Source organism: Tenrec ecaudatus, chromosome 4 (genome assembly GCF_050624435.1).
Source record: "Tenrec ecaudatus isolate mTenEca1 chromosome 4, mTenEca1.hap1, whole genome shotgun sequence".
NCBI classification, from domain to species: Eukaryota; Metazoa; Chordata; class Mammalia; order Afrosoricida; family Tenrecidae; genus Tenrec; species Tenrec ecaudatus.
In genome coordinates, this window is record NC_134533.1 from 61,623,317 (window position 1) to 61,641,810 (window position 18,494).

At 50.2% G+C, this 18,494-nt stretch overlaps 1 protein-coding gene across 1 annotated transcript in view; it reads left to right on the top strand.

Moving 5' to 3' along the window:
- SCUBE2 (signal peptide, CUB domain and EGF like domain containing 2) overlaps positions 1-18,494 on the top strand; it is an 84,726-nt gene that overhangs the window by 57,771 nt on the left and 8,461 nt on the right. Inside the window, exons 13-17 of the mRNA XM_075546102.1 lie at positions 8,770-8,940; positions 10,939-11,106; positions 11,907-12,068; positions 14,292-14,489; positions 15,982-16,134. Coding sequence (XP_075402217.1) covers positions 8,770-8,940; positions 10,939-11,106; positions 11,907-12,068; positions 14,292-14,489; positions 15,982-16,134 — 852 coding nt within the window. The remainder of the gene's footprint in view (positions 1-8,769; positions 8,941-10,938; positions 11,107-11,906; positions 12,069-14,291; positions 14,490-15,981; positions 16,135-18,494) is intronic.

Genomic DNA, 18,494 nt, shown 5'->3' on the forward strand with positions numbered 1-18,494 from the left:
ATAAGTGTTATAGGTATAAGACTTATCATTCAGGAAGGTTCTTTGTTAACAGTACAGTACTGGTGGTGAATTCACTTTTTTCCCTAAGAAGTCTTCTCCTTAATTGCTAGTGTTTGGGGCCAACTCTTACTGGATCTGCTGGAAATGCCCCCTGGTTCTAGCTCGTGATGCGGCTGGACAAAGAATCAGAACAAGGAGTACAGGAGGGCCAGCCCTGGCAGTTTCCTCTTGTGTGTGTCCTCTTGCGTCCTTGCGTCCGGGCCAGGGATTCTTTGGAGAAGTCTTTCTAAGTGGCTTTCTATTTTTGTGATTGTTTTGTTGACACTAGCCCATCTAATCAGGAAATCTGTCTAGCCAGTGGCAGTTAAACGGGAATTCTCAGTGCATTAGAGAGTGGTGAACCAGGGCCCGTCTCTCTGTAGACTGTCGCTCTCATCTTTTCCCTTAGGAGACTGATGTCCTCCCATGTGTCCTGTGACTGGTAGAGATGTGGACTGTTTAGGGGTCACTCAGACCACACATTATCCAGCAAGGTGTTCTTAATGATTTTGAAAAATAAAAATAGGTATACATTGATGGGGACATGTTTGACTCACGCTTCAGTGGACAGCTTGTAGATCCTAAGATATAGATATTCTATCTTGGAGCGACCGCCCCTTCCCTCACTCCCAGTATAACTAATGCCTACTCAGTATCATCGCTTAGATGCCCAAGTGTCTCAGACTTGGCGTTTCTAAACCAGTCTTGTTCTTCTCCCCGCTCCCCCTAAAAATAACACACAACTCTGAAAATTATACCTCTGTTTACTCAGTGGATCAAGTTTTAAAAATTATATCTATATAGATATAGATCACAGAGTCCGCTTTGACCTCCCTTTCTGTCAGATTTTTCATCTAGCCCACTAATAAGTGCCCTTGACCCTGCCTTTAAACCGTGTGTTTCCTGAATCCAACTAATTGTCTCCTCCATCGCCACTACTCTATGCACTGCCATCCTTTGCCCAGTGGACTGCGATAGACTGTGGTCCCCTTGTCCTTGCCTGCCCTCAGTCTATTCTCCACACAGCAGCCACAAGCTCTTTTTAAAAACGCAGGCCAGAGCAGCCCCCTCGCAGAGAGTAGAGTCTAATTTCCCAGCGTGGCTTCTGGGATCGAAGTGATTGGGCTTTGCCAACGTTGCAGCAGCCTTCCCCGTCTCTGCCCCTGCCGTACCAGCCTTCGGGCTGTTGGTCAGCACCATGCTGAAGCTGTGCCCTTCAGTTCATCCCCTCTCCACTCGGGGGAGCCCTTCCTGGCTGCCCTGTGCCATTGCAGACACGTACTCTGTCCCCGCCCCTCATGCCCCTCACACTCACCACTGCTGACTCACTTCTGCCCACCTTCACCCCAAGAATGAGAGCCCCTTAGGGCTGGGCCAGGCCTGCCTGCTGCCCTGCCAGAGCTCCTGTCCCTAGAACACTTCCCAGCACATAATCCACGCTCCAGAAATACGTTGAGTAAGTTAATCTCCAAGAGATGAAATCCCAGCGGCTGTGGACATTAAGAAAAAAAAGAGGGGAAGGGGCGAAGTTTGGGGGGCCTGTTGGCATTGAAGGCAAACGAGACCCCTGCAGGAACAGGCACCCCGCCCATTAGCCAGGCCAGGAGAAAGCGGAGCGTGCATTTGGAACTCAGCAAGGACGGCTTCCAGCCTGGCCCCTCGCTCTGTCCCCGTTCTAGGAAGGTTTTCAAACCGCAGGCCTGTGCACAAACCAAACACCTGGACAGATATGAAAAGCCAGTCTTGCAGCCCATGGGCATGCTGTCTGCTGGGATCTGGGAGCACTCATTTAAAATGGGGTTCCATCCAGGACCCACAGCCTCACAACTGCCAGGAGCAGCAGGGCTTCAAGCAGGAGGCCAAGACTCCCTGGGCAGCCGCATGGCTGCTGGTGGCTCCTCAGAAGCCAGAGGCCAGAGAGTGGCCCTCTTTCTGGGTTCACCGGTTCTGCTGCAGAGAAGCCATGGCGTTGTCCACAGCCTGAGGGACTCACGGGCCACCTGCTGACAAGAGGGTGGCCTTCAGCCCTCTTTGTCACCTTTAATCCTGGGCCCCTTTTACATCGGAAAAGCTTTCGAGTATTTCATCTTTGTTAAAGAGGGGAGAAAACAGCTGTGTGGGATTGGAGAATGAGGTTTTAATGGGCACTGAAGGAGCACAAAGGCGTTGCCGCTTTGGGGCAGCCTCTGGGGGGCAGTTGACTCCTTTGGGGCAGCCTCTGGGGGGCAGTTGACTCCTTTGGGGCAGCCTCTGGGGGGCAGTTGACTCCTTTGGGGCAGCCTCTGGGGGGCAGTTGACTCCTTTGGGGCAGCCTCTGGGGGGCAGTTGACTCCTTTGGGGCAGCCTCTGGGGGGCAGTTGACTCCTTTGGGGCAGCCTCTGGGGGGCAGTTGACTCCTTTGGGGCAGCCTCTGGGGGGCAGTTGACTCCTTTGGGGCAGCCCAGTGAGAGAGCCCACTGGAACGGATGATGGGGTCTCTTTGGGCCACCTCTCCAGCTGACACAGAGTGGCTCTAGCTCCCCTCCCTGCTTTTTAGAGCAGGCTTCCTCGTGTCTGCTGAGGGAGTATCTCATTGTCACTCCACGAAGGAAACAACATGATTCAGAAGGGGCTTGGCATGCATTATTCTGGTGGATCTGGCTCACTGGAAGGAAAAATGAAAATTTCAACTAGAAAGTCCGAGCTTGAACCTATGTGTCTGGGTAGAACAGTGGTCCAGTTTTCCAAAGTGGATCGCCAGCCCTTGCTTCCAAACTGCTGTGAGCAGCCTCAGGCCTCCAGGATCTCTGTGAGCCTCCAGGCTCTCTGTGAGTCGCAGAGCAAGGGAAACATCTGCACCATCCAGGGGCCCCAGCGTGGCAGAGCCCACCCGCCTGCCCGCCATGCCCTGCAGGGCCCACCAGGGCTGCCCTGTGCCCCACGGAGGAGCCCAAGGGTGGAACAGAGCAGCGTGGGGCTGCTCAGATGCCACGTCACAATTCCTGGGATTCTCGGGCGCACCACCATCCCTGGACACCCCTTTAGGCGAACGAGGATTCTGAGAGCAGCTGTGCCCCAAATGGAGTTGGCTTGGGCTACAAGGGGCATGGACAAGCTGAGTGTTGCTTACTTTGCACGAGTCTTCATGACCCGTTGGCTTGCTGAGGCCCGAGGGGTTAGTGTTGGGTTTCTAATGGGCTGTGGACACTGGGCCTGCCAGGGGGAGCACAGAGGGGAAGGTCCTGGATTCCCATTGCTTGATCAGTCCAGCTTTCCACACCAGATGGTCAGGAACCAGGGTAGTTATGGAAACCATTAGCCAATAGAGCTGCTCTTGGGGATCCTAGGCTCTGCCTGCTGCTGAGTTATGTGTTAACCACATCATAGAGCAAGTGTTTGATTCCTTTTTATTTCACTGTATTTCTATAAAATGTCACTGAACCATATAAAACAATACACAGATATGCTGAGAAAGAATCCAAATAATTTCAGAATTTAAAAGTTTTTGATGATTTGCGTTTGGTGTACTCTTTTTTGTCTTTTCTTCCATGCTTTATTTTATTTTTAATTTAAATTGTATTATTGGGGGCTATTATAGCTCTTATCACAATCCATACATATATCCATTGTGTCAAAGACATCTGTACATATGTTGTCATCATCTTTTTCAAAACATTTTCTTTCTACTTGAGCCCCTGGCATCATCTCCTCCTTTTCTTCCTCCTTCCTCCATGCCCCCTTGATAATTTATAAATTATTCTCTCTTTTTTGCATGTTTTACACCGACTGTTGTCTCATTTCACCCACTTTTCTGCTGTCTGCCCTGCTGGGATGGGGACCGTACATCAATCATTGTGATCAGTTCCTCCTTATCACCACCACCCCCTACCCTTCCCCTCCTAGTATTGATTGCTTTTAGTTAGAGAAACAATATTTGAAATGTAGTATATTTTGGCTTACTATAACCCAAACAGCAATTTTGAAGCAGAAAAAGAAAAACAACTAGGGAGTGAATAACGGAAGACAGCGTTATTCCTGGCGACAGTTAACTTGTGCCATGTTTGGTCCCTAAAGCAGATAGGCAGGTTTCATTTGTAGGATGAGTTGAAAATAGATGTCCTCCCCTTGCAGCCATCTAAGAGGATAGCTAACATTATTATGTGATGTGTGGATCTCTTCTCTCTCTCTCTCTCTCTCTCTCTCTCTCTCTCTCTCTCTCTCTCTCTCTCTCTCTCGGCAGCTTAGGTGTGAAAGAGATTGTATATGTTCCATTTCAGCATCCCTAATACCCCATGGAGAATCCTTGGCAACATTTTTAATTGTGCTTGTCTGCTCTTCTATTCATGACACCCCCCCACCTGCATGCCCTGCCCGTCTCAGAGTCCTTAATCTTGATGTAGGTGTGCTTTGCAGAGTAGCGATGGCCAGACTTCCTCTCGCATACTTTGGGCATGTCGTCAGGAGAGATCGGCCCCTGGAGAAGGACGTCATGTTTGGTCAAGTGGAGGGCAGCAGCGTAAAGAGGAAGGCCCTCCGTGAGATGGACCAACAGACATATGGCTATAGCAGTGGCTCCGACGGAGGAATGACTGTGAGGATGCGCAGGGCCGCGTGGTGTTTCCTTCTGTTGTGTGGAGGGTGACTGTGGGTCGGACCAACTCAGTGGCCCCTAACGACGACAACCTACCTAGGACTTTGGCTAAGTTCTTTACTCTAAGTCTGTTTCTATAAATTGGAGCTAATAATAGTACCTAATTCCTTAGGAATCCATGAGATAACATATGCAAATCTTTTGGCATGATGTCTCATCTACATCCTCACTGTTAGCCACTAGGGAGGCTATTTTAATGGTGATGCTTGACTGACACCAGCAAGCCCGATTTAGCACACTGTACTTCCTGTTCACACCCTGAAATAAGGTCTCACTCACCACGTCAGTAATCAGAAGCACAATTGATTAATCTACTATTTTTTTCTGGAAATATTTACAGGGTCTACATTTTATAACATATGAGTTTTATCACAAGAAGTGTGGTGTTTTGGAGAGTTTATCTATCAAGCGTTTGGGGTCACCCTCTATGGAGCTACCAGACAGAGCTTTTCGAAACATGGCATCTGCCCATAGCCCTCTCCTTTCAATAGCAGACCTGAAAACATTGCAAAATTCAATCCAAGCGCCTGCCATTCAAAAAGGGTTTGAACCCAGTCATACAAAGGTTCCTTTCTTTCTCCTATCTGCCATTCCTGAATATTTACCACTTGCCTCTTTCCCACCTGTGGAGAACCTACGATCCTTCGAGGCCCAACAGAAAGATGACCTCCTCTAGGAAGCCTTCCAGGATTCAACAGCACCCTCCTCTGTTTTCAGAGCAGGAGACCTGTTCACCTTCTTCTACTGGCCCTTTGATGTAGGGAATGCCAGGATGTTCCCTCTCTTTCCAACCATCAAGTGCAATGAAAAGACTTTGGACCTGTGGGACTCCTGCCTCCAAGGAGCCCACGTTCTAGGGCCGGAACCGGCCAACTTTTGAGATGGGGGAGTCACTCCTGCCCCTCACAGCCTTAAAAATGATTTGAGAACCATAAATATATTTTTACAAACCAATGAAATCACCATTATCTGAATAATATCCTTTCAATGAAGCCCTGATACTTTTATTGCCACATGCGCACACTGAAAGAGCTGCCTATGGCTTGCGGGCTGCAGCCTGCCCACCCTGGTCTAGGGAAATGTCAGGTCTGTAACTGCTGCCCTTGTTGGGGGCCCTCAAGTCAGTTCTGACTCAGCGACCCTCTGTACGACAGAACGAAACTGCCTGGCCCTGGGCCGGCCTCATACTCATTGCCATGTTTGCATCCATTGTCGTAGCCCGGTGCCAGTCCATCTCTCAAGACTCCCTCTTTTTCCCTGCCCCTCTGCCAAGTAGCGTGCCCTCCTCCAGGCACTGGACCCTCATGAGAACATCCACAGTAAGACAGTGTCTCCACACTCCCTCCTAAGAAGCATTCTGGCTGTAGTCTTCCAAAACAGGTTTATCTGCTCTCCTAGCCGTCCCCAGTGCAGTCAGCATTCTTTGCCGACACCAGCATTCAAATGCATCGATTCTGCTTCCTCTCTCATTGTCGAGCTTTCGAATTCACATGAACTGATGGAAAGCACCATTGCTGGAGCCGGGCCACCTTAGTCCCCAGATGACGTTTGTGTGTTTCTTTTACATCGTCACGAGGTCTTCTGCAGCATATTTTCCCATTGCAGTGTGCTGTTTGGTTTCCTGGCTGCTGGTCTAAGGGCGTGGACTGTTGGTACAAATAAAATGAAGTCCTTGACAACTTCCATCTTTTCTCTGTTCACATGATGTTGCTTCTTGGCCCAGTGTGCGGGTCTTTTCCAGGTGGAGGTGTAGTCCACACTGAAGGTGGTAGTCTTTGATCCTCATCAGTAATTGAATCCAGTCCTTTCACTCTCGGCAATCAGGATGTGTCACCTGCACTCCACGAGCTGTTAACGAGCTGTTCTTCTTCACGAACACCATAGTCCTGCTCATCAAGTAGCCTGAAGAAGAGCGGTGAAAGGGTTTAACTATGAAGCCATCTTTCCTGGTTTAAAACCACGCAGCATCCTCCTGTTCTGTTTGAATAACTGCTTCTTGGTCTATGTTCCGGTTCCACATGAGTAGGCATTAAGTGTTGTGGAATTCCCACGGGGCCGGGGGAAGATTGATGGCAGGGCAAACAGATTTCCAAAGACTGATGCGCCTACAGATATTGAAAGGAGACAAGCAGCTTCTTCCAGAGTTAGCAGAGAGGAAGCTTTGACCCTAGAATTTAGACTGCTAGCTTCTTACACTGTGAAGAAATAAATTTCTGTGTGTCAAACAAAGCCGTGAAGTTATGATATTTCTGTTACAGCGGGACCAGATAACTAAGACAGGATTTGGTCCTGAGATGGGATACTGCTTTATTCGTGGAATGGGCTTTAGAATTAAGTAATGAGTAGTGGCTAAAAGATTTTTAAGATACCCAGTAATCAAAGCTGGGGTCACCTTGAAGAACTTGCTGTTGGAATTATGGATGCCAAAGGCAATTGTGGTGGGGGCTCAGAAGAAAGTGAGTTCTTTCTACTCGAGAGATGCCCAGCATAGTCTTCCCTTTGTTTTTCTAACTCCAGGTCTTTGTGCATTTCATGATGATGCTTGGCTTTGTCTTCCTGGACCAGCCTTTGAAAACCGTTCAGCCCTTTTACTTCATCATTTCTTCCATTTGCCTAGACACTCTGTGTTCAAGAGCAAGTGTCAGAGTCTCCGCAGACATGTTTGGGTCTTTTCTTTCTTTCGTGTCTTTTTAATGACCTTTTGCTTTCTTTCATGTATGATGTTCTTGACAAATCGCCTGATCTTCTGTCATTAGTGTTTAATGCATCAAATCTGTTCTTGAGATGTTCTCAAAATTCAGGTGTGATGTTTTTTAAGGTTGTGCTTTGGCACTCATGGACTTGCTTTAATTTTTCTCAGCTTCAACTTGAACTTGCATATAAGCAATAGGTGGTCTGGTTCATAATCAGCCCCTGGCTTAGTACTAACTGATGATATTGAGTTTCCCCATTGTGTCCTTCCCCAAATCTGGTCAATTCGATTTCTGTGTATTGTATCTGAAAAGGTGTATGTATATAGTCACCATTTATGTTGTTGAAAAAAGTTCCTTGCAAGGAGTAGCTATTGGGCTTGCAAACTTTTATCATGCAATCTCCAGAGTTATTTCTGTCACCCTACTAGATCCTTCTTTATTTCTACTTTTTGCATCCCAATAAACAGTAATTATCAATGTATCATGATTGCATGTTTGGGCAACTTCAGAATTCAGAAGTTGGTAAAAATCTTTCATCTTTGTATTAGTGGTTAGTGTGCAAATTTGTATAATAGTTGTAGGTGTATCGATGCTATTCTTCCCCTGGAAGTTTTGTACTTCAGGATAGATCTTGCAATGTTCTTTTTGATGATGAAAACAATGTGCTTCCTCTTCAATTTATCATTCCTCAAGTAGTATATCATATGATTTTCCAATTCAAAATGGCCAATACCAGTCCATTCTAGTCAAAATTGAAGATAGCTGTCTTCAAGAATTCCATTTCATCTTTGCCAACTTCCAATATCTTGGATTCATATTTCTGATATTCCACGTTCTGATGATAAATAGATGTTTTCAGCTGTTTCTTCTCATTTTGAGTTGTGTCACATCACCAAATGAAACTTTATCCTTGCCATTTAGCTTTGTTGACTTTGAGGAGGCAGCTCTTCCTCCAGTTGTATTTTCAGTGGTTTCCAAACTGATGTGTTCATCTTCCAGTACTGTATCAGACAATGGTCTTGCTGATGTTCATAAGAGTCTCACTGGGCTTTTATTTTTTTAGAAGTAGCTCTCCAGGTCTGTCTTCCTAGTCTGTCTTAGTCTGAAAGCTCTGCCTGAAACTTGTCTGCCAGGGATGGTCCTGCTGGTATTGGAATGCTAGTGGCTTCTAGCTTCTAGGATCACAGTTAACATGCAAACCATCACAGCACAACAAATTAGCTGATGAGTGTTAGAGAAACTGGCAAACGAAGGGTGGGCAGTAGAGACCATGGTGGAGGGTGTGCCCAGGGAACTCTCACATTCTGCCATTCAGTTGCTTGCCTGGGGCATCGCATTTCTAGTATGCACATCCTCCTCCCTTGCCCTCTGTCCCTGCACTGACTAGACTGTTCCCCCTCTGGCCAGTCTCTTGCAGGGCTGGGACATATTATGATGGAGCACAAGAGCGCTGCATGTTATGTCCAAACGGAACCTTTCAGAACGAGGATGGACAAATGACGTGTGAACCGTGCCCAAGGCCAGACAACCCTGGGGCCCTGAAGACCCCAGAAGCTTGGAATGTGTCCGAATGTGGAGGTAAGGATGCTATAGGCCCCTTCTTACGCCTCTAGTCTCCAATGTCGTTGTTTAGAAAGGAGTCATAAGCAGCATCTCAAGGACTCTGATGGACACCACACAACGGGCTTCCTGGGTGCAGAATCATGTTGGGGTCACTTTCAGCCTCTGTTGCCGAGCACAGTGCCGGGCACGCACTGGGGCAAATACATGAAGATGCGGTGGACTCCGCTGGCAGAGGGAAACGTGGAAGTGTGACAATTGCATGCGTATTCACTGTAAAGATTTCACACTCTGAGACCCGAGTGACCTTGGGATATGCTACAATGGGGAAAGTTGATCTGAGTTTCTTTTTTCTTTTCAAGCTATAACCTCAAATTCATAGTTTTTTAATGTCCATCTGATTATTTTGTTAAAACTGAGATCTCTTCCATGAAGTTTTGAACCATCTCTTATAAAACATTAATTCTGAAACCTAGCTCAGCTAGGCCCCATGGGCTTAGGTTCTGTTTTTGTAATTAATTGTCTTCCTTTATATTAAATGGAAGAAGCGGCAGGTGTATCGATGCTCTGTTGGCTTATGTGGAAGGTGTGACTTGCCCTGGAAATGTATACATGAAGTCCATTACAGTGTGCCCAGAAACACTCAGAAAAACTGTCTCCGCCCTTCTTCTCCAAGGACTCTCATGCCCAGCTTTCATCCCCACCTAAACTCCAAACTCAACCGTAGTACTGCTTCTGGTTCATATAATCAGACCCTTAGATTGAGTGTGTGACACCAACAATATCTTATCCTGCTGTGAAACCCCAGAATTGCAGGCCAAACTTACTTAGCGTCTGTTCACCCTGGTGTGTGACTTTATTAAGATGTATGAAGGGAGGGGCTTCAAAGAGTCCACGGAAAAATCCCACTATCTTTCAGTTCCATTTTTCCATGAGCTTTTTGATAGTCAATTAGATAAGTAATAATAATAATTGCTAATATTATTGCATGCTTACCTATGCCGGGCATCATGCTAAGTATATTACATGAATTATTCATTTAATCACTACAGCATTATGAGGTTAAGTGATTCATTCACTCAAGGTCACACAGTGTAAAGGTAAAGGTTTGGAATCAGACCCCAGGGCTGCCAGGCTCCAGACTCTTTAAATGCCATTATATCTTTAACTTACAGGTCCCCCTCCACACCCACTGCCGTGGGGTCAATTACAACCCATCGTGACCCTGTAGGACAGGGTCGAACTGGCCCTGTGGGTTTCCGAGCCTGTCCCTCTTCAGGGGAGTAGAAAGGCCCATCGTTCCGAGACCACTGAACCACTAGAGGAAAGAGGAGCAGGAGTGGGAAGGACAGCAGGTTCCCCAGCATCTTGCAATGACAAGTTAGCTTCTGAGAAACATATGCTTGTTAAAAATGCTTTTGTTATTTGTGGAAAAGCTGCTTATCCTAAACTTAAAAAATAAAAATGCTTCAAGTAAAATGCCACTGGGTCCCTCTGCCAGTGTGGCTTGGATTGGGGGGCTTATAGGCCAAGTTCCATCCCCATCAAGGGGATGTAACATCCAAGTTACATCCAGGTCACTTAGTACCTAGACCTGGAAATGGGAGACTCACCCAGGCACTCTTCTAGAATGTTCTCAGTTGGGTGAAGGTGTGCAAGATTGAAGCCCAATGGGTTCCAGGGCAGGGCAGCACTTCTCCAGGGGCTCCTGCATCCTGGAGGACGCTGGGCAGTGTACAGCCTCAAGCCCAAGGCAAGTCCCGTCCTGCGCTGACACTCCACTTTGCAGCTTCTGACTTTGCACTGTACTGGGCCTCCCTGGAGCTCCCATGTCACCTGCTCAGGGTCAGTGGCAGGGCAGGGCAGGGCTGACTGCTGGTGTCCTTCTCTCACTGAGATGGGAGCTGTGAGCAGCCCAGGGAGACCGGCCTGACCACAGACTGCTGTCACGTGCGCACAGGTGGGAAAGGGTCTGCTTGGGAGGCCTTGCTCAGCTGGGGCCATGGGTCTTCTCAGGTCTGTGCCAGCCTGGTGAACACTCCACGGATGGCTTTGCTCCCTGCCAGCCCTGTCCCCTGGGCACATTCCAGCCTGAAGCCGGCCGCACTTCCTGCTTCTCCTGCGGAGGCGGCCTCCCCACCAAGTACCTGGGAGCCACATCTTTCCAGGACTGTGAGACCAGAGGTGAGGCCTTGTCAGCACAGAACTTCCCTTGGGAGCCGTCGGGAGTTGGGGAGAGCTCCATCGGGCCCGGGCCAGGGTGCCTGTGTCCCAGCACTGGGGCCTGTCATGGTCTCCCTCCAGCCCCCTGGGCCCCTCCGGCAGGGCTGACCGAAGGGGGGACAAGAAGGGAGAGACGACCAGGTTTTGTACACAGGATTCTGCGGTGCCATTCTCCAGGCCTCCTGCACCCCAGCGCCCTGACCTGGAGTGACCCCTCCACTACATCCTTCCCCCAAAGTGCCATCAAGTCTTAGGCCCACCCGTCACTCTCTGAGCAAAACGTGCTCTGGGGGGCTTCCGATGGCTGGCTTTCCAGAAGTAGGCCTTCCCCCTTCCAGTTGTCAGCCCAGTACCTTGCTGACTTGCTGCACCCAGCGGTTCTGCCTCCGAGGCGCCCATCTCCAGTCCCGCATCCACGCCGCCGCCTCTCAAGACTCCCGTGTGCGCTCTTCAGCACAACTTAAGACTGCGCTGTTGGCGCCTGTCTCTGGGCGGCGGTGCACACTCCAGGGATCCACACAGACCTATTCCCTTTGTGTTCTCCTCAGTGTCATGAGTCACGAGTTCTGTCCCCCCACCACCCCCAACCTGGCTATTTGGGGAATCAAGTGTTGATTAGCCCCAGATTGCGAGGAAAGCATACTTCACTGGGAAATAACGTGTCTCTAACGAGCTGTAAAAACGTTCTCTGTGTTACATTTGTTTTGATAAAAATAAAATCTTCCCCCCCTCAACCTCTCTCCCTCCTGCCTCCCCCACAGTGCAGTGTTCCCCTGGACATTTCTACGACACCACAACTCACCGCTGTATCCGCTGCCCAGCCGCCACCTACCAGCCTGAATTTGGGAAGAACCATTGTGTTTCCTGCCCAGGAAACACCACAACCGACTTTGATGGCTCCACCAACCTAACCCAGTGTAAAAGTAGGTCTCTCGTGGGCTTCCCACAGCCAGATGAGGAGGGCCGGTGTCTGCGGGCGCCTCTGCGCAGCACCACTCGACCTTACCGGGGGCCTGCTGGCTCTCAGGTGTGCACATCAAGGCTGACAGGAGTGGCGTGGCCCACGGCCTTCACCTTTACCGAGCCTGGCTTCCTCCCGGCCACGAGGGTCTTGATTTCTTCCCGGTGGTGTCACTTCCGGTCAGCCCCATTCAGTAAGCATCATCTGGGAACCTGTTCTGCTCTGAGCCATCTGCTGAGCACGCACCTGCAGCCAGGCAGGCACAGGTGGTGGGCATTGCAGTGGAACAGAGGCCGTGTGGGAGGCGAGGGCAGGTCTCCAAAGGGCCCAGTTGGGGCGGGGGTGGGAGAGAGGGCTTTGCGCCTTCCAGAGCCCCCGGGGGAACAGCACAGACCCCGGAAAGTGAAGGAGGAGGCCCCTGGACCTTCAGTTCAGCAGCCAAGCGCTTAACTGCTGGCGATGCCCAGGGATTCCTGTGGAATAACAAATCCAACAGAATAGTGCGGAAAAACACAGTCGCTGCCATCACTGCTTCTGCGTGTTGACCTGACAATTCTAAACAATGAGCTCTGGACGGGTAAGGACGGTGTGACAAGGAGAGTCGGAGGCCCACCAAGAGGGGCGCCTTGAATGCCCTGCTCAGGAGGTTGGCTGGCAGCGTCCGGGTCTGTGTGGGCAAGGACTTTCTGTGCTGTTTGGTTGACCACAGTGTCGGATCCTCCACTGAAGGCCGATGGCACATCTCGCGCTGGCGGCCCGTGTCGCCTGCGGTCAAGGAGAGACGGCTGACACTAGGGGCGATTGCGGCTGAAAGGCAAGCGGTCCTTTGAGCGTCGTGATTCAAAGCTCGTGTAACTCTCTCTGGGCTGAAGGCGCGTGGTGGGGGTTGTGTTCGTACATCGCCCTTACAGGAGCGTTGTAGTCTCCTGTTGAATACCTGCTCTGATGAGAGGCTCACTGCCTCTCCTGGCACCCTTTTCTGTTGGTGGACGAGACTTCAGGGATGCTCACAGTGTGAGACACCCCAGGCTCCCCGCTCCTCCCCTTCCACAGAGTCCGCCTGTTCTTTGCTTCTCTGCTTGCTGCTGGCCTGTGCCGTCAAGTGAATTCCCACTTGCGGCGACCCGGAGGGCAGAGGAGGGTTTCAGAGGCTTTATGGAAGCAAGTGGCCACACCCTGCCCTGCAGAGCAGCTGGGGAGTCTCACCCCCATCTCCCAGTTAGCAGCCCACCCAGTACTGACAGCCCCAGTCCTGGCTGACCCGGGCGGTCCCACACGGAGCAGAGCAGGACTCCTGCTTCCCGTCCACAGACTCTGACCTCTTTCAGAAACAGATTGCCGGACTCTGCTTCCAACTTTGAACTGCCAGCCTTTCGTTCCACAGCCAGGTGTTTAACTGTGTGCGACACCAGGGAGCCCATGGAATAATACAGCCGAAGAAATGTTCCGTCCTCTTGCACACGCCAACCTGACCGTCTCAGACCATCCGCTCTCTGAGGGGCAACTCAGGCTGGTGGCCTCGCTGAGTGAGGGTTGGTGGGTGACAATGTGCCAGAGACAGTGAGGCCTGGGCATGCACACGCTCAGACTCTGTCTCCAGAAGTCAGCACCCAGCTCTGGACCAACGGAGAGCTGATTGGATGTTTTTCTCCCCACCCAAACCGTGCTCTTGACTAGGGACTGAAAGTGGAAGAAGATGGCTGCCATTTTCTTGATCGAAAGTCTCTCAGCGATTGTTATATGAGCTGAAAGAGTCCCCAGTAAAATGAGCTTTAAAAAAGAAACATCTCTAGGAAAGGATCAACCAGTCTCAAGGGAACAGTGAGCTCGGTTGTCCCTATTGTGACAGACCTAGAAGTTTCCCTGGCACTTGGCCTTTATAATCCAACTCTCAAAAGTCAGGTGGTGTCCTGCTGTTTCGCAAGCACCTACCCTCCTGTGCCTACAAACTATACAGGAACCGAGTTGAAGGCTATGCAGGTGGCTATACAGGTGGCTAATGTAGTTTGGTTCTCAGAGGGGACCCTGGGTTCTACAGGTTGGCTCCGTCTCTGGGACAATTTCACTTGAAGGCCCCCTCCCCATGGCGACAGTAATGCTGTGGTTCTCCTCAGCCAACTGGTGGTGGCTATACCAGAGGGACAACACTGTTGCCCTGTATAACACATGGCGTTTCCTCTTTCAGACAGAAGATGTGGCGGGGAACTGGGAGATTTCACCGGATACATTGAATCCCCAAACTACCCGGGCAATTACCCAGCCAACACCGAGTGTACGTGGACCATCAACCCACCCCCCAAGCGCCGCATCTTGATCGTGGTCCCCGAGATCTTCCTGCCCATAGAGGATGACTGTGGAGACTACCTGGTGATGCGGAAAACCTGTGCGTCTCAATCAACCCTGTGCTCCCTCCCCTCTCCTCTACAGCCAGCTGAGAGACCCCCTTTTCTGATGACCTGCCCTCCCCACACACACACACAAGCTTTACAAGTGAGGAGTAAAATGTTCCCTCTGCATTAGAACAGAGATGGGCCACACATGTATGGAATTCACCAAGAGATAGCATTTAGTCTAGAACCACGAGGTCAGCTCTCTGCTGAACCCTGTGGCAGAGGTCCTGAAGATCAGCCTCCCCCTGAGCTTAGCAGTATATGTTGACCCCTCCCATAAGGACACAGAGGCCAAAGCAGCTCATGTAATGCTGACCCAAGACACGTGCCTCACCCTGGGCAGCCACTTGTGGTTGGGGACTCAGGTCAAGGGTATGGGACATCCAGGAGGAGGTTGGTTGCTGCTTTCATCCTGACCCATGGCCAACTGTGCTCACAGGGTCACTGCTGCCTACACAGCTCAGAGGCCATGTGCTGAGCTCTTCTGAGAAGTCAGACTTCCCAGACCTGACCTCCAGGGTCACCTGTCATACGTCTGTGACCCTGAGCATGCATTCATTCTTAATCTTTTTCTGCCGCAGCTTCCTCGTCTCTTAAAAGGGGTAGGGGTGGGGGTAGGAATAATACTAGCTACTCCGTGAGCTTATGCTGGGGATTGGATTTTCAAACCAGAGTAACAATGGCAGGTGGATATGTATGGGTTTGCTGTGAGTCAGAATTACCTTCATGGCAGTAGGGTTTTTAATTCTCATTCGTGGGGTCCCTGGGTGGAGCAAGCAATACGTGTGCATGACCACTTTTGAATGCTGGGGAGGTGTAAGCCCAGCCACAGGTGCCTCAGAAGAGAAGCATGGCAATCTACTTCCCAAACTCCGGCACCGGGAACCCTGTGGAGCATAGCTCTACTCTGACACCCATACGGTCACCAGGAGCTGGAGCTGACTTGGTGGCAACTGCTTCTTTGTGCTTAACTCTTACTGAAGCTAAAAGTGGAGGTCTAAATCCTGGCCTGACTGCCTACTGGCGGTGCGATCCTGGGCAAGCACTGGAATCTCCTGAGAAAAGAGGGGCCAATTGCACCAGCTCCCTGGGGCATTAGAAGATGATAGGAGACAAAGCCGGTAGGATGCATAGCACCCTGCCAGGTGGGAAGGGAGCAAGCATGCAGTAATTGCTGGTGATTATTGTGCGATTACAGTTGGCCACCACTGACATATGAGGGTCCTCTCCCCACTGAGCTCAGCAGTCTGGGCTGCAGCTGTTAGCCTGATTGCTCCCCTTTATGCGTCGCCTTCCCTGGTGGCCCCACGGCCCCAGCTGCATCCACTTTATCTCCAGCACGTTGGAATGTATTGATGGTTCAGCTGGGCCTGACGAGCCCGTGAGCCCATGAGCGTCGTGTGCTTTCTTATTGGAGTGTGTGTATCGCCCGCCTGCTCAGGGACGAGCCTTGAGCCTCTCTCCTCTCCTGCCTCCCCTTGGCAGCGTCCTCCAATTCTGTGACAACGTACGAAACCTGCCAGACCTACGAGCGGCCCATTGCCTTCACATCCAGGTCAAAGAGGCTGTGGATTCAGTTCAAGTCCAACGAAGGGAACAGTGCTCGAGGATTCCAGGTGCCCTACGTGACCTACGATGGTAAGCCCTGCGGCCCTCTGCCTGCAAGGAGGGGGGGGAGTGCAGGGGGCAGGGGAGGAGGGAGTCTCACGTAGGGAGGGTTTAACCAGGATATTGTTGTTGCTTTCATTTCTGGAGACAGGCTGGAGATTATCTATATATATAGTACCAGTATGTTTCTTTTAAAAGAAAGATAAAAATCAGATTCCCTTTCCCTCAAACCTAAACAGTGGTCTGAGTGGCTTAAAAAAAAGTAACCAAAAAATAAAAAGAGGAGGAAAAGTAAATTGAAATGGACATGGAGTCTTTAGTGACAAGTTCATCTCAAACAATCAAAGAGCAAAAAACACTTCTCTGATTGGAACCAACTGGCTCACTGGCTCACAAGTGACACGTTTCAAACAGGCATTTGGGGACACTGATCACAGGGATGAAAAGAGATTCTATCCAATAAAAGTGACCAGAGCCTAGTGGGAAAGAACCCAGAGCCTGGAGTCAGGCAGGCCAGGGAATAATCTCTTCTGTGACACTGTGTGGGACCCACGGTGGTCTCTCAGCCCCTCTGTCCTCATCAGCCAATGGGGATATCGTTAGACGGATTCTCAGTGGGCCAAGCCACCAAAAGTACAGTGTCGGCCACATAGTCATTGCTCAGTAACGATGCCGTGCTGTGATTGACTTTCATTCCATGGAGTCCTAAGCAAGGGGTTGGAGGGAGAGCTAAGCTCTGGCCCTGACCTTGTCACTGGCTTATTCGTGTGACCTTGGGCAAGTCGGGTGACGTCTGTGCTTTCATTTTCTCTATCTTCTATGAGGGGGTGGCCCCTCTTAGTCAGTGTGACCACGATTTACTAGTGACCCGAAGTTAGCTGGACTTCCCCAAAGGCTATCACAGTCTAGTGAGGGGAACGGTCAATCTGTTCATTCATGAATTGAGTTAGTCCACATTTCATGAGATCTTTAGTATCAGGCATTGGGCTAAGTGCTGGAGACAAAAGGGTAAGTGGTGGAGACACACACAAATATGAGGAGTGGATGAGATTTGGATTATACCCCAATAAAATTGTAAAATAGATGAGGGGGCCTCACAATGTTTGTGGGGGAATCCCGTTACTGTTTCATTCCATTTCCCCCCACAAACTTCTGAAGCCTCTCTCATCTCTGTGGCCAGAGAAGCGATGGCGGGCTGTGTAAAGATGCCGTGTGAGTACCCAGGGGGCAGCGGTCAACTCTGTGTGCGTGCACTGTGCAAGGAGCAGGAGAAGCATTTGGGTGTTGAAGAAGAAAGAGTCGTGTTTTCTGGGCAGAAACGGGAAGAGCATGTGTGGGACTGATGAGTGTTCCAGGTTGGCCAGTGAGTGGGTAGGGGCAGCAGAGCTTAGCAGTGAGCGAGACATGAGACTAGAAGGATGGGGTCAAACCATAAAGAGCCTTGAATGCCAGGCTCAGAAGGGCAGGCTCAGTCTGAGAGGGAGCACTGAAAGCTTTCAGGCAGACAAGTACCAGAATTAGATGTGTTTTGGGAAGAAAACATTCTGTGGCTCTTCCTAAAAACATTTCACATAGTTTATTTCCAACATGTGACATCATCACCCTTGTCTACCAGTTGCCTGAGAGGATGTGCCAAACACTCCAGACAGATGCCTCCCCCGGGGCTCTGCTGAGAGACACAGAGCACCCCACTCACCGAAAAGCAGCTAACAGGGTCAGGAATCAGGAACACAGCAAAAAGACCCCAAGACTCAAAACAAAAAACAGAAAAACACCAGTCACCAAAGCTCATGCGCGTTAGCCTAGCTCGGTATGGCTGTTTGGGCCCAGCAGAGCATGGCTCCTGGTAGAAAGCCAGTCATGGCAACTGCTGCTTCAGCCACACAGGAGCCCCGTAGGTCTTCATCCAGGGTCCATTTGATCTTTAACCTACTTTCTTTTTTTAACATGAGGGGGAAATGGGATGAAAAGATAACAGAATTTTCCCCACAAAGCTTTTGAAGCCCCTCATGCATTTCAAGTAAGTTTCCCATCTGGTTTCCAAGGCCAGAGGAGCAGCGCTCACCGAAGGGGCTGGGGAGCTGCTGCCTCCTGGGGCCGCAGAGTGGCGAGGCTCACTGGGTCCGTGTTGCTTGTACCAGGTACTTGCTAAGTGCCTTCTACATGCACGGCACAATCCTCACAGTCACCCACGACGCAGGCTTGATTATTTCCTCATTTTACAGATGAGGAAAGTTTTTACAGGAATCTTCTTACAGATTCACCTTTCAGATGAGGCCACACGGGTTGAGAGGTTTAAGTCACACCACGGTGAGGTTGTAGACCTGGGATTAGCGCGGGTCTTTAAGACTTCGGGTCCTGAGTTCTTAAGTTCGACATGTTACTGATTT